Source organism: Trematomus bernacchii, unplaced genomic scaffold (genome assembly GCF_902827165.1).
Source record: "Trematomus bernacchii unplaced genomic scaffold, fTreBer1.1, whole genome shotgun sequence".
Lineage (NCBI taxonomy): Eukaryota > Metazoa > Chordata > Actinopteri > Perciformes > Nototheniidae > Trematomus > Trematomus bernacchii.
The window spans coordinates 195,024-210,058 of record NW_022987795.1 but is presented as its reverse complement, the minus strand read 5'-3'; the positions used below and the strand labels follow the sequence as shown (position 1 = coordinate 210,058).

Here is a 15,035-nt window from a genome sequence, read left to right as displayed (position 1 = left end):
AGGGGGGGGCCTCTAACACTGACTTTGGATCCCCCTGTGGCCCCCCTAAAAATGAAAAAAATGAAAAAGTTTATGATTAAATTATGACGGAATAGGCGGAACTAACGCTATTTGTCATTCTAGTCGGACCCATTAGAGCGTAAAAACTGTAACTATAAGTATCTGAAATAAATATGTGTACTGAAACAAATACCAATAACTGTATTGCATAGTTTTCTTATGCGCAATTACTTCATAATGTCTTTGTCTTTTTCGTCCTGCATTTATTGTGCCCCCCTCAGAAAATAACTGGCCCCAGCCTGGCCCCCCCACTCAAATTGGTCTAGAACCGCCACTGAGTAGGAGGAGGAGGTGAAGTCATTTCATTGAGAAATATCACTCAGCTCTTGAGTAAATGTGGCGCTTTTATTGTGAAATCCGAGCGGAGCGGAAGTTGTCAGTTAGCATCCCGTAGCTAAATCTACAGTGTGTGTGTCTGTGTGTGTGTGTTCAGGTGTGTGTGTGTGTCCAGGTGTGAACATGTTACCTTTATCTGTGAAAGACGATGAGTACAAACCCGCTAAATTCAACCTGCTGGTGAAGCTGTCGGGATGGTTCAGGTAAACCGACAACTGCTAACGGCTAACGGATGCTAACAGAAGCTAGCGGCGATTCAACTGTACAGAATAGCTCTTAGCATGATGCTAACCGGCTAGCCTTAGCATAAATCTGTATTAAACTGTGTTTTATTGACATTGTCAGCGGTATGTTTGTATTCGGTTGGGTGTGAACATACCCCGGGTTTATTTTGGGTTTATTCCGGGCTTATTACCGGGTTTCTCTCCGGTTGGAGTTGCTCTCTGATAGTTTTACTGTTTTCAGGTCGATACTCGCGGACAAAACGTCCCGGAATCTGTTCTTCTTTCTCTGCCTCAACCTGTCCTTCGCATTCGTGGAGCTTTCATACGGCATCTGGAGCAACAGGTGAGCTAACGGTGCTAACATCTGTCTGTTTGTTCATCGGGGATGTGCCACGTAGTGCTAGTGACTGTGTGTGTGTGTGTGTGTGTGTGTGTGTGTGTGTGTGTGTGTGTGTGTGTGACTGTGTGTGCGTGTATGAGATATACCATTGTGTCTGTGGTGTTATCATTGGGTGTGTGTGAGTGACCATGGTGTTACTGTTGTGTGTGAGTTATACCATGTGACGGTGGTGTGTGTGTGTGTGTGTGTGTGTATATATGTATAAATAAAAGTAATAGCTCAGCCTCCACACTTCCTGTCAGAGCTGCAACTATTGAAACTAATCTCAAACTATTTAAAAAATAATCTACAGTACTTGTAATAGACAGTGTGTGTGTGTGTGTGAGATATATACCATTGTGTGTGTGTGTGAGTGACACTGTAATAATCTCCAACTATATAAAAACTAATCAGTATTGTTTGTTGTTATTCTGAGTTTGTGTCTTTATTGCACTTTTTGTGAGTTGCTTTGGATAAAAACGATCAGCTGGATGCAATCTAATATGTTTGAGATGTGGACTGTGAAAACAAGACACAAGACATCACTTTGGACTTTGAGAGACCATTTGGAGATGGAAATAATCTGCAGATAAATCAGTTTTTATCAGTAATGATGTGTGTATTGATACCTGAGTTTAGATAATGGAATAGAAAGGGATAGTGCAGATATCGTGTTCACAGACATTGGCCCTGAATAGTGTTTTTATTTGTCAGACAGTTTATAGATTTTTTTAGCTTCACGGTCATCTGTATATTTCTCTCACTCTGGAATGCTGGATTATTTCTATTTCTTTTTTTAGATGTTTATATTTTAGAATTGTTTATTTCTGGTCTTTTAATTTGTTATTTTGTGCAATGTTTTACGCTGCTGCAACAACACATTTTCCCAAATTGGGATTAATAAAGTACATCTTATCTGATGTGTTTCTGATTTCTGTTTTTAAGGGTCACCGATGATGCTAAATCCTCTTCCTCATGTCTCTTCTTCATCAACATGTGTCCCCTCTTCTTCATGTCTCTTCTACATCAACATGTGTCCCCTCTTCTTCATGTCTCTTCTTCATCAACATGTGTCCCCTCTTCTTCATGTCTCTTCTACATCAACATGTGTCCCCTCTTCTTCATGTCTCTTCTACATCAACATGTGTCCCCTCTTCTTCATGTCTCTTCTTCATCAACATGTGTCCCCTCTTCTTCATGTCTCTTCTACATCAACATGTGTCCCCTCTTCTTCATGTCTCTTCTACATCAACATGTGTCCCCTCTTCTTCATGTCTCTTCTTCATCAACATGTGTCCCCTCTTCTTCATGTCTCTTCTTCATCAACATGTGTCCCCTCTTCTTCATGTCTCTTCTACATCAACATGTGTCCCCTCTTCTTCATGTCTCTTCTTCATCACCATGTGTCCCCTCTTCTTCATGTCTCTTCTTCATCACCATGTGTCCCCTCTTCTTCTTCATGTCTCTTCTTCATCAACATGTGTCCCCTCTTTTTCATGTCTCTTCTTCATCAACATGTGTCCCCTCTTCTTCATGTCTCTTCTTCATCAACATGTGTCCCCTCTTCTTCATGTCTCTTCTTCATCAACATGTGTCCCCTCTTCTTCATCAACATGTGTCCCCTCTTCTTCATGTCTCTTCTTCATCAACATGTGTCCCCTCTTCTTCATGTCTCTTCTACATCAACATGTGTCCCCTCTTCTTCATGTCTCTTCTACATCAACATGTGTCCCCTCTTCTTCATGTCTCTTCTTCATCAACATGTGTCCCCTCTTCTTCATGTCTCTTCTTCATCAACATGTGTCCCCTCTTCTTCATGTCTCTTCTTCATCAACATGTGTCCCCTCTTCTTCATGTCTCTTCTTCATCAACATGTGTCCCCTCTTCTTCATGTCTCTTCTTCATCAACATGTGTCCCCTCTTCTTCATGTCTCTTCTTCATCAACATATGTCCCCTCTTCTTCATGTCTCTTCTACATCAACATGTGTCCCCTCTTCTTCATGTCTCTTCTACATCAACATGTGTCCCCTCTTCTTCACGTCTCTTCTACATCAACATGTGTCCCCTCTTCTTCATGTCTCTTCTTCATCAACATATGTCCCCTCTTCTTCATGTCTCTTCTACATCAACATGTGTCCCCTCTTCTTCATGTCTCTTCTACATCAACATGTGTCCCCTCTTCTTCATCAACATGTGTCCCCTCTGTGGAAAGAGACTCTGAAAGTTTCAGTCTCAACGATTCTCTCTCTTTTTGATCCATTTCTATAAAAACCTGTCTGAAAATGAGCTGATCAGATTTTGGCCACTTTATGATGTCATAACGATGTTTTGTCTTGTGCAACCATTAGCCAATCAGCAACCAAGGTAACCCCCCCCCCCACCTTATCACCTGAATCTCCTCCTAGAGCACCATTAGCCGCGTTCACACCAAGTACTTTGCCGTACTTAGTGCCAGCACTCAGTGCCCCGGCACGTATTACCCCAGGGCATTTAGTACAGATCGTGTTCACACCGGAGTACTTTTCCCTGAGGGAGGATTAGGCAAATGAGCCGCTGACGTCACTTCTTCTTCTTCTGCTTTGGGTTTACTGGCAGGCAGCAAACCACTTCACGGCGTATACTGCCACCCGGAGTCCCCGGCCGGAAGTCCCCGGAGTTGGGGAAGGCTTCAGTAGAAGCTGCTGGGACTCCCAGCAGCTTCTACTGAAGCCTTCAGAGTAAATCGCCAGAACGCCGACACCTCCTCATCTCCACCGCTCCCATGTTTTCTTTTGTGTTGCCATAAGTTAGTCTCTCTGCGTTGGTGCGCTGGGCTAATGCTAATGCTAATAACGCTAATGCCAGGATAATAAAATGGCGGCTCTACAAAACATTTCAGAGTTGTACGGGGCGTGGTTTGCAATTCGCCCAGCCAATCAGAACTGGGGCACTTTTCCCCCAGGAAAGTACCATCTCTCAGCAGGCACTAAACATGGGGGTAAAAGTTCCAGAGATGAAGTTCTCTTTTTGGTGTGAACGCGACATAAGGGGTACTAACGGAACTAAACGTGAAAAGTACGGGGAAAAGTACTCCGGTGTGAACGCGGCTATTGAGTTCTTTGTAACCAAATCTCTCTCAGAGGGGCGTGGGGAGGGGCTCCTTATTTTCATCTAAAGTAACAGACAGAGAATCAGCACTTTGGAAACAGGGCTGAAACAGAGGGGATTATGGGTAATGCTGCAATGATCTGTTTGGTGTTTCAGCCAATCAGAGACAGGCTCTGTATATATCTGAGACCTGTCATGTATTGATGAAGAAGAGGATGATAGGGGAGCTTTAATATATGTATCTCGTGTTTCCTCTCCAGTTTAGGTCTGATCTCCGACTCCTTCCACATGTTCTTCGACTGCACGGCTCTCCTCGCAGGTCTGGCAGCTTCAGTCATCTCCAGGTGGAGATCCAACGACAGCTTCTCCTATGGGTAAGACGCTGTGCTCTGTTAGTGTGGTCTGATAGTCTGTGCTCCGTCAGTCAGGTCTGATCATCTCTGGGCTTTGTTAGTATGTGTCTCTATACACATACTTTAGGGCTGTTTTGAGTGCCTAACTCCCAATGAGAAGTTTGGCCAAATGTTCTATCAACTAAAGACCTTTTATGTCTATGCTCAGTCTATACGGAGGATCTGTGCTCTGTTACTCAGGTCTGTCTGTGTTTCAGGTACGTCAGAGCTGAGGTTCTGGCCGGCTTCGTGAACGGACTCTTTCTGATCTTCACCGCCTTCTTCATCTTCTCCGAAGGGGTCGAGGTACCTGTCTCTCTCTGTCTGTCTGTCTGTCTATTAACCCTGTCTGTCTGACTCTGTACCGGTCGGTCTGTCTGTCTGTATTATAATAAAAATAATTCGATTTTTATAGCGCTTTTCCTCGTGCTCAAAGACGCTTTACATAAAATCAGAAACAGTACAAAGAAAGCAACAAATCTTAACCCTGTCTGTCTCTGTATATTAACCTGTCTGTGTGTATATTAACCTGTCTCCCTGCACCTGTCTGTCTCTCAGAGGGCACTGGAGCCTCCTAATGTTAACCACGACCGCCTGCTTCCTGTCTCTATTGCTGGTCTGCTGGTGAACCTGGTGGGGATCTTTGTGTTCCAGCACGGAGGCCACGGGCACTCTCACGGAGGGGAAGGTAAACACCTGCAACACTTTACATCCACCTGTTGAAGAAAGTGAAGATAAACATAAAGAAATGTTGATGTAAAAACAAACAAATCCGTTTTTGGACTTTTTTGAGATTTCAAACAAAAAAAGTCAGAATTTTGAGAAAAATCTGAATTCTGAATATTTTTGTTTTAAATCTCAAAATTCTGTTTTTTTGTGTGAAAATCTCCGAATTTGGACATTTCTCAATAAAGAAGAATGAAGAATCTTAAAATTCTAACTTTCTAACTTTTGTCAGAATTCTGACCTATTTCTCAAAATGTCTGACTTTTTCCTGGAATTTAGACTTTATTTTCTCAAATTCAGATTTTTTTCAAAAATGTTTGACTCTATCCTGAAAGTCTCCCAATTACAAATTCTGAATCAAAAAATAATTCTGACTTTTTTAAGAAAAATAATTCTGACTTTTCTCAACATTTTCGAACTCTGACTTTTTTCTAAGATCTGAAAATTCTGACTTTTTTCTAAGATCTGAAAATTCTGACTTTTTCAGAAATGTCTTTCCTGAGTTTTTTCACAAATTGTTGAAAATATCTTAAAATGTCAAAAAGGGGTACAAACTTTAAAAAAATAATCAAAAAACTTTTTTAATAAAGAGGGCAAAAAAAGAAAAAATATCAAAATGTTCCTTATTTTAAATGGAAACGCCTAAAAATCTTCAATGAAAAATCCAGTTCTATTTCAATAACCTCATCTTCATCTGCAATGCTAATGTAGCGTTACACCATCAAACAACTCAAGAGCCTACTCTCACCTGTCTGTCTCTCACCTGTCTGTCTCTCACCTGTCTGTCTCTCACCTGTCTGTCTCTCACCTGTGTGTCTCTCACCTGTCTGTCTCTCAGATCACGGCCACAGCCACTCTCTGTTTAACGGCAGTGCAAATCAAGGACACAGCCACGGAGGAAAGGACCACGGAGGAAAGGACCACGGAGGAAAGGACCACGGAGGAAACGATGGACACGGACACAGCCACGGAGGAAACGATGGACACGGACACAGCCACGGAGGACACGGACACAGCCACGACAGCCATGACGATGCACACTGTCACGGTGAGAGGCTGCTCCCAAACATCTATACATCTATTTACCTTCACCTTTAAAGTGATCACCTGCACATCAGTTGCCTGATGGTTGCATTTGTAAAGAAACTCATCACAAAAACAAGTGTAAAAAAGAGTTTTTCATCTTTTACACATATGGTTATTTTTAAATCCTTGCGCTCCTATTGGCTAGCGCTCCAACACATTGTACGTGATAGGCTAAGGGGCGGGACATCTCTAAGTGGTTGACCAATCACAACAGAGCCGGCCAGCTAACCAATCAGAGCAGACTCTACATACTAATAGAGTGGCGAAGTCCCTCCCCTTCCGGTTGAGCCCCATGGGACCTTATTTCGGAAAAGTTATGCATTGAAGTCAATGGAGAGAGAAAGATTATCTTTCGATCCCGTTTGAATTGTGCCACGAATTACACATATGATGTTTGTCAATTTAAAAGATAATTTTGCAAGTCAAAAAAAAAAAAATGTGTCGTAAAACTGTGAAGTAACACATTTGTTTGTGTGAAACGCTCAATGAACTACATCTCTGGTCTCACAGAACAACACACGTCACCAAGATGGCCGTCACTACTGTCTTGTCAACAAAACGATTGACTACCCTCACTATCACCACAATGAAACACGTCCTGAAGAATGTCATGCAAAGCTGCCTGCCTACCTTCCTTTGATTCTCTCTGAACTGCCTGGTCGTTTTAATGTTTAATGTCAACCATTTGTGCAGATAGCATGAAGTAGAGAAGATCGCTAGCATTAGCGTTAGCATTTCTCCCCCGGAATTAAATGGTGTATTATAGGATGATCACACCGGTGACAGTACTATTCAAAGGGTTCACGAAATATGACTACTACTCTTACTGTTTAACATTTTGGGTTACTTAATGTTACTTCATGTTAAGGCTAATACAAATGACAAGGCTGTAATGCTAACTAACGTGCTAGCTACTAGCTAGCTTGATCCAGACACTCCTGGTCCTTTCATCAGACGGGAAGCAAAAGAACGAGCAAGACCCATTGCTGGTATGATAACAACCTGGTACTAAGCACACAGGCATCTTGTTAAAGTTATCTTATCTTAGCCAGCGCCATATAGATAGATTATATCTATATGGCGCTGATCTTAGGTATCTGAATGGTGGAGGAAAACAATTGTGACATCACTTACGCGACTCTGGGATTTGTAGTCTTTCTAGTTACGTATTTTTCATAGTCTTATATTTCAACAGTTTTACGACAAACTGTGACTTTTTTGACATGGAAATGATTTTTTAAGATTGACAAACATCATATGTGTAATTCATGGCACAATTCAAACGGGATCGAAAGATAATCTTTCTCTCTCCATTGACTTCAATGCATAATTTTTCCGAAATAAGGTCCCATTACCCGGAAGTAGATGGGCGTGACTTCGCCACTCTATACGTAAAAGGAACATTTTGCATCAAGACTTTTCTATGTTTTTGTATTCTTCGTTCACCGTGGAGGAAGAGCAATAATTCATGACAACACGAGGGAGTAACGGAGGATGGTCTTAAGGGTGAAGTTATCCTTTAGTGTGAGTTCTGCTGTTTGTATTATTTTAACTAAATGTGTGTTTGTCCTGCAGACCAGCTGACTCCGGGGAAAGGAGCCAGTAAACAGATCCTTCAGGGTGAGAATGAAGACACAACACTTGTATTCATAGAGTGATTCAACGTGCCTCACACAACACGTCTGAAACATGGAGAGCAGAAGCTCATACTAAAGATTTAATTCAATTTGTATTTTAACAGTGATGAAAGAATCCAACACAAAGACGATCCCTGATGAGAAATAAAAACTGCTTTGTAACGTCAAAAAAATGTCGATTGATATTTTCATTCAGAAACTTATTTAAATTATTAAATAGATATAATTAGGGTAACATTTAAAACATACTCTAACTCATGTACACTGCCTTGACCACCAGAGGGCGCCGTCACACCATCACGTTGTTTAGCCCCCAGAAACACTGAGATGTCTCCATGTGGTTGTTTTTACTAAATAAACTGATTCTTCCGATACTAGCTTTTTTAAATTATCTTTTCAAAAGTAACTGAACTAAAAACTAACATTCAGAACAGTTTAATTTCACTTTTAAAATGGTTCTCTTTCTTATTTTCCGGTTTGAAGCTAATGCAGCAACATTCACTTTCTAATAAGCTCCATTAGCACTAATACTGTTTCTGAGTAAAATAGATGGATGAAGTTTTAAAAACAAGGTGTCTTTCTGTCCTGATCAAAGTGTCTTCAGGTCACGACACAAACAGCAGGGGACATTTTGGACGCACATTCTGAAGTGTGTGTTATTACGTGTGTGTGTGTGTTCCAGGCGTGCTGCTACACATCATCGCTGACACTCTGGGCAGTGTTGGAGTGATCATCTCAGCTCTCCTGATGCAGAGATACGACCTGATGATCGCTGACCCGATCTGCTCCATGCTCATCTCCCTGCTCATCGGAGTCAGGTAATAACTCTATATAACTAACATTTAAGTCTTAATACAAACATTCAGCTCTTTAAATCTGCTCCAAAATGCAGATGTTCCCAGTCAAATGTGAAAGTGATCAGAAAACAATATTTCTGTTCGTCAGAAACGGTATAATTCCTCCAGAAATCTGAGAATCAAACGGAGCGTCAGACGGCAGAGACGGCTTTGTTTTTACGGAGCTCCGACGTCACGTTGTTTACGTCACGTTGTTTACGTCACGTTGTTGTTTACGTCACGTTGTTGTTTACGTCACGTTGTTGTTTACGTCAGGAGACATCTTGTTTACGGGCGTCATGTTCTCAAGAGAATTGATATATCTTATAAACAACATCAGAGACACAGAACTCATGCTATATCTTTCTAGAGACACTCCTGAACTCAACACAATGCACTCCTAAATGTGCGCCCTGCTCCTCTGAGTCAGCCGTGAAACACTGGTTATAACCCACTCTATAGAACGCATTATTTAACTAAAGCTACATTCACGTGACCCAAGGTAAAACAAATTGCGTATTCAATTCAAGAGTCAAGGCTTTTATTGTCATTCGTACATAGCTACGGTGTAGTCATGTCGATGGGAGTCGTGTATGTAGCTAAATATTACAGGAAAAAGTCAACATTATTAAAGTATTCTGCATTTTGAGAAGAAAGTCAGATTTTTGTAGAACATTTTATAATTGTGAAATCTCAGGAGAAAGTCATATATATATTAACTTTATAACAAACCATATTAAAGGTCCCATGTCATGCTTTTCTGGTTATTACCCGTCCCCTTGTGTGTTACGGTCTGCAGAGTCTCAAACCCTCAAAGTGCACCCTCTAGCGAGTAACACTCTAACACAGAGAAGACCTCTCTATGCTGCCCCAGAACGCCTCGTTGGAGGTCTTTCTTCTTCTAAGTGACGTAACGACGACCACATGGACCAATCCGTGGAACACACCAGGATCCCTTGGCGTCACTATCAAACGCAGTGGGGGGACCTTTAGCGTCGATTTTCAACGATCAGGGAGTCCCATTGACTTGCATAGAGCTCCCTGAACGTTGGTAATAGACGAGTTGGGATCGCAGAGAAACACTCACTCAGCCTTATCTCAGGCTGTGAGTGTGTGGCGAGCTGTGTGGTGAACAGCCTGGCTGTGAGTGTGTGTGTGTTAGTGTTGCACGGTGTACCGATACTTGAAAGGTACCGCGATACCCTGCCGTTAAAAACATTACGATTCCTCCGTTTCATTAGTATCGGTACTTTAAGAATGACGGGGAAAAGTACTCTGGTGAGAAAGCGCTGTTTTAATAAGAGCCGTGTGTGTCCAGCGCTCTGCTTCCACTCCCTGCAGTCCCTCCCCTCTCAAGCACGCTCTAAGTGCCTCCCCTCTCTCGTGCACGCGCTAGCTGCCAGAGCATGTGAGAAAACGAGAAGCATGGCTGCAAGTGGGAGTGCAACTGCCGCTGCGCCTCGGCTTGTTGACAAAAAAGAAGCCAGAAGCGAAATGTGGAAGTATTGTAGCTATATCTCTGACAGTGAGGGCAAGCCTACGGACACCACGAGGCCCGTCTGTGAGACAGGCCTCGTGGTGTCCGTGAGGGCAAGCCTACGGACACCACGAGGCCCGTCTGTGAGACAGGCCTCGTGGTGTCAGTGAGGGCAAGCCTACGGACACCACGAGGCCTGTCTCACAGACGGGCCTCGTGGTGTCCGTGAGGGCAAACCTACGGACACCACGAGGCCCGTCTGTAAGACATGTTTTAGATCCCTGCAAACCAAGCGAGCCAACACATCAAACTTGGCTAAGCACCTCGCCGACCGGCATCCAGAGCTGTTTACAGAATTTAAAGACAGACAGGTTAGCGAATGTGATAGATAACATAATTACATCATGCTCAAGCCCATGCCCTCAAATCGAAGTCAAACAAGTGTCATTTATTTTGTGACAAACAAACGTTTTGGTAGTTTGACGAGGCAATGATAACTGTCTAATATGGCTATCTGTTTAGCTAACTTACCAATGTGGCTAACATCTGCAATGTACATTTAGTCAATCATTATTTATATTACTGTACTATTACATGTTAATAAAATATAAAGTTAACTATCAGAGAAATCACATAAACTCAAGTATAAAGAAGAGACCATGTTGGAAGAAAACACTTAACAGATAAACTACAATTGTATTGATCATGAAAATAATAAAAGAAAAGTATCGAAAAAGAATCGGAATCGCAATTCTTGACTTGGTATCGAAACCAAAATGTTGGTATCGTGACAACGTGTGTGTGTGTGTGTGTGTGTGTGTGTGTGTGTGTGTGTGTGTGTGTGTGTGTGTGTGTGTGTGTGTGTGTGTGTGTGTGTGTGTGTGTGTGTGTGTGTGTGTGTGTGTGTGTGTGTGTGTGTGTGTGGTGTGTGTGTGTGTGTGTGTGTGTGTGTGTGTGTGTGTGTGTGTGTGTGTGTGTGTGTGTGTGTGTGTGTGTGTGTGTGTGTGTGTGTGTGTGTGTGTGTGTGTGTGTGTGTGTGTGTGTGTGTGTGTGTGTGTGTGTGTGTGTGTGTGTGTGTGTGTGTGTGTGTGTGTGTGTGTGTGTGTGTGTGTGTGTGTGTGTGTGTGTGTGTGTGTGTGTGTGTGTGTGTGTGTGTGTGTGTGTGTGTGTGTGTGTGTGTGTGTGTGTGTGTGTGTGTGTGTGTGTGTGTGTGTGTGTGTGTGTGTGTGTGTGTGTGTGTGCTCAGGCTGAGTGTCTCGCTGTCTCCACGCAGCAACCAGGAAACGACACCAGTAATCCAGCTCACACTGTCCGCTCCTCGAGCCTCAAAGGGCGGAGCAGCGAGCCCCTCAACGTCCCTCCAACACGGCACCCAGACCCCACGCAGCATTCTCATCTGTTTGTCATTACTGGTGTCATTTCCTGGTTGCTAACAAACGCCATTGTAACGCATAATCACTGATGTTCCGCTGTAACGGTGGTGGACTCATCAGAACAGAAAGGGCGAGCTGACCAATCAGAGCACACTGGGCTCATAGGGAGGGGGGGGGGGCAGGAGCTCCAACAAGCCGTGTAGGACAGAGAGTGAATACACATACTATACAGAGATGCTGTATGAGGAACCAATGTGAGTTTGGAACATTCAACAATGTCAATATATTCTAGTAGACCTCAACAATGGAAATATGATCAGCAGAAATGGCCGTGACACGGGACCTTTGAACTCTATTTAACTCGTTATAACTTACTTTATATAACTCCATTTAACCTATATGTAATGTTGGCACATGATAAAGAACCCTATAAGCTTGTAAATGACTTGTAGAGCATCTTAAATGTCCACACCTTTTATTAACACCTTAATATACCAATTCAAACTCGATCCTCCTCACAAAAAGGACCCATAGAACGTCTAACAAAACCTCCTCCTTCTCTCTTCACATTCATATAACCCAGAGAGCCTCTTTAGTGACCAGCAGAACATTTTTTAACGTTATTCTAACCTCCAGAGGATGAACACTCAAACCTCTAACGTGCTTTTTAAGAAATAATCAAACAGACTTTGGTGACGTCTGACTTTAAAAAAGCTGCAGTTTCTAGGATGTCAGTGGTTCCTTGAACGCACCGCTGAAGGAGCCTCAGAAGGAAGCCTAAAGTACCAGGACTGATGGATTATCTCTCAGGTTTCTGCTCTCCACAGAGGAATGAAATCAATCCGAGACTCGACGGATGCTTTGGAAAATAGTTTTTCTCTGACGTAAGGAATGTGCAATCAGGAGTTAATGGACTAAAACCACCGGCATGGAGCTGGAATACTTCTGGAGTCCGGCAGTGGATGTGCAGCGGTCAGATTTCCCAGAAGCCCCGGGGATAGATGGAGTAGATGTGGTCTGATAGGCTGGCAGTGATCGCAGCTGCAGATTGAAGCAGTCAGCAGATCTGTGGTCAGCTGAGAGGCCTTCACTCGACCACAGGCATCAAACTCTGCAGCTGGAAACTGCTGAACTCCAGCTCCACAGTTATGTGCACTGAACAAAGAGAGAAGAACTCAAAGCAAACTACACTTAGAAACCTGTAGAATCTGATCCACACAGAACTCTTGTTAAAAACGTACAGATTCCACATATGTGTTCACAATGATCTGATCTGCATTGAAGAGAAGGACTCACACCAAACTCCAGCTCAATCCACAGATATGAGCCTATAAAAACAGCCTATAAAACTGAACAAAGAGAGAAGAAATCAAACCAAACTATAGTTCAAAAACCTGTAGATTCTGAGCTAATCCACAGCAAACTCTTGTTAAAAACGTACAGATTATTCCCTTGAATCTGAGCTACATTTAAAGGAATAATCCAAACCAAACTCCAGCTACATTACATGACATGACACTTGTTAGACGCTTTTATCCAAAGAGACTTACATACTCAATACTGTGGACAATCCCCACAGGAGCACTTTGGGGTGAAGTGTCTCAGGGACACAACGACATGCTGACTGCAGTGGGGTTTGAACCTGATCCCAACACCAACGCACCAGTCCAGCTAAATCCACAGATATTTGCATATAAACTGAACAAAGTGAGAAGAAGTCAAACCAATTTCCAGTAAAAACTATGTAGGAACTTCCCTTGGATCTGAGCTACATTTAAGGGAATAATCCAAACGGATTCTTCCCTTGAATCTAAACTAATCCACACAGAACTCTTGTTCAAAATCAACATATTCTACAGATGTGTTCACAATGATCTGATCTGTATTAAAGACAACGACTCACACCAAACTCCAGTTAGTAATCTGTAGAATCTGAGCTACATTTAAGTGAATAATCCACACCAAGCTCGAGCTGCATTGAACAGAACCGCTCACACTGAACCAGCTGTGAGTGTCTGCACGTGCTCAGTGTGTCTCTGTCTCCTCAGCGTTATTCCGTTACTGAAGGAGTCCATCGGGATCCTGATGCAGCGAACGCCTCCCTCTCTGGACCAGAAGCTGCCCGAGAGCTACCAGAGGGTCAGTAAAAACACTTCTAAATCACCTCTACGTACGAAACAAACTCTGACGTTCTGAGACCTTTTGTTATTGGTTTCTCCCACATGTCGTGGCTTCCTTCCTCATTTCCCATCAAGCCACTAGACGCCTTAAACAGACATTTCTAACTCGTTGTCTTTCCTCCTATATTCGTGTTTTACTCACAGTTTGAAGAGTTGCTTTTGTGTCAGGGACGTGTCTAATTCCTGGTTTTTCTCGTGATGCGTTCAGGTGCAGCAGCTGCAGGGCGTTTACAACCTGCAGGATCCTCACTTCTGGACTTTGTGTACGGACGTTTACATCGGGACGTTAAAACTGCTGGTCGCTCCTGATGCCGACACACGCTGGATCCTCAGCCAGACGCACAACATCTTCACACAGGTACCTGAACGCACCACATCTTCACACAGGTACCTGAACGCACCACATCTTCACACAGGTACCTGAACGCACCACACAGGTACCTGAACGCACCACACCTTTACACAGGTACCTGAACGCATCACATCTGTACACAGGTACCTGAACGCACCACATGCACCACATCTTCACACAGGTACCTGAACGCACCACACATCTTCACACAGGTACCTGAACGCACCACACCTTTACACAGGTACCTGAACGCACCACACATCTTCACAACACATCTTCTATCATGTACCTGAACGCACCACACCACTTCTTTACACAGGTACCTCAACGCACCACACATCTTCACACAAGTACCTGAACGCACCACACATCTTCACAAATCATGATCACACAAGTACCTGAACGCACCACACATCTTCACAAATCATCATCACACAGGTACCTGAAAACACCACACGGTCAAATAACCTCTTCACAGGTACATGAACACGTTTGCAGCCTTCCCTTATAGGTATTTATTTATCTGTGATTAACCAGAGGCCTGTACTACGAAGCAGGATTTTCTCTTAGCGACTAACTTCAGGGAAAACTCTGGGTTTCCGGTCCTACGACGCTGGTTCTCTTTTTAGCGGGCTAGATCTCCATGGTAACTTATGCTGAGCGGCTAGCCTGGTCCGGAGCAGGTTAGGTTGCAGGCTAAGAGATCAACTCAGTGAAAGCACCGCCTGTTGACCAATCAGAGCTCCGTGTGCGGAGTTTAAAGCGATCAAGTCATATTACAGGATAGAGGAAATACAGAAAAACTGCCGTTGCAGGAAAGACGGCCGGCCAAAATCAACTGACTGTGTGAACGTGAACATTAATAGAATATCCCCTCCTCCCATCTTCA

The 15,035-nt window shown here is 43.2% G+C and overlaps 1 protein-coding gene across 1 annotated transcript in view; it reads left to right on the top strand.

Annotated features, from left to right (window-relative positions):
• The first annotated feature begins 410 nt into the window (after nucleotides 1–410).
• The window catches only part of slc30a7 (solute carrier family 30 member 7), a 15,973-nt gene continuing 1,348 nt past the window's right edge, over nucleotides 411–15,035 (top strand). The window contains exons 1-10 of the mRNA XM_034149851.1: nucleotides 411–599; nucleotides 862–963; nucleotides 4,348–4,461; nucleotides 4,698–4,785; nucleotides 5,038–5,167; nucleotides 6,044–6,253; nucleotides 7,867–7,911; nucleotides 8,611–8,746; nucleotides 13,663–13,753; nucleotides 14,003–14,152. Coding sequence (XP_034005742.1) covers nucleotides 520–599; nucleotides 862–963; nucleotides 4,348–4,461; nucleotides 4,698–4,785; nucleotides 5,038–5,167; nucleotides 6,044–6,253; nucleotides 7,867–7,911; nucleotides 8,611–8,746; nucleotides 13,663–13,753; nucleotides 14,003–14,152 — 1,146 coding nt within the window. The 5' untranslated portion in view covers nucleotides 411–519. The remainder of the gene's footprint in view (nucleotides 600–861; nucleotides 964–4,347; nucleotides 4,462–4,697; nucleotides 4,786–5,037; nucleotides 5,168–6,043; nucleotides 6,254–7,866; nucleotides 7,912–8,610; nucleotides 8,747–13,662; nucleotides 13,754–14,002; nucleotides 14,153–15,035) is intronic.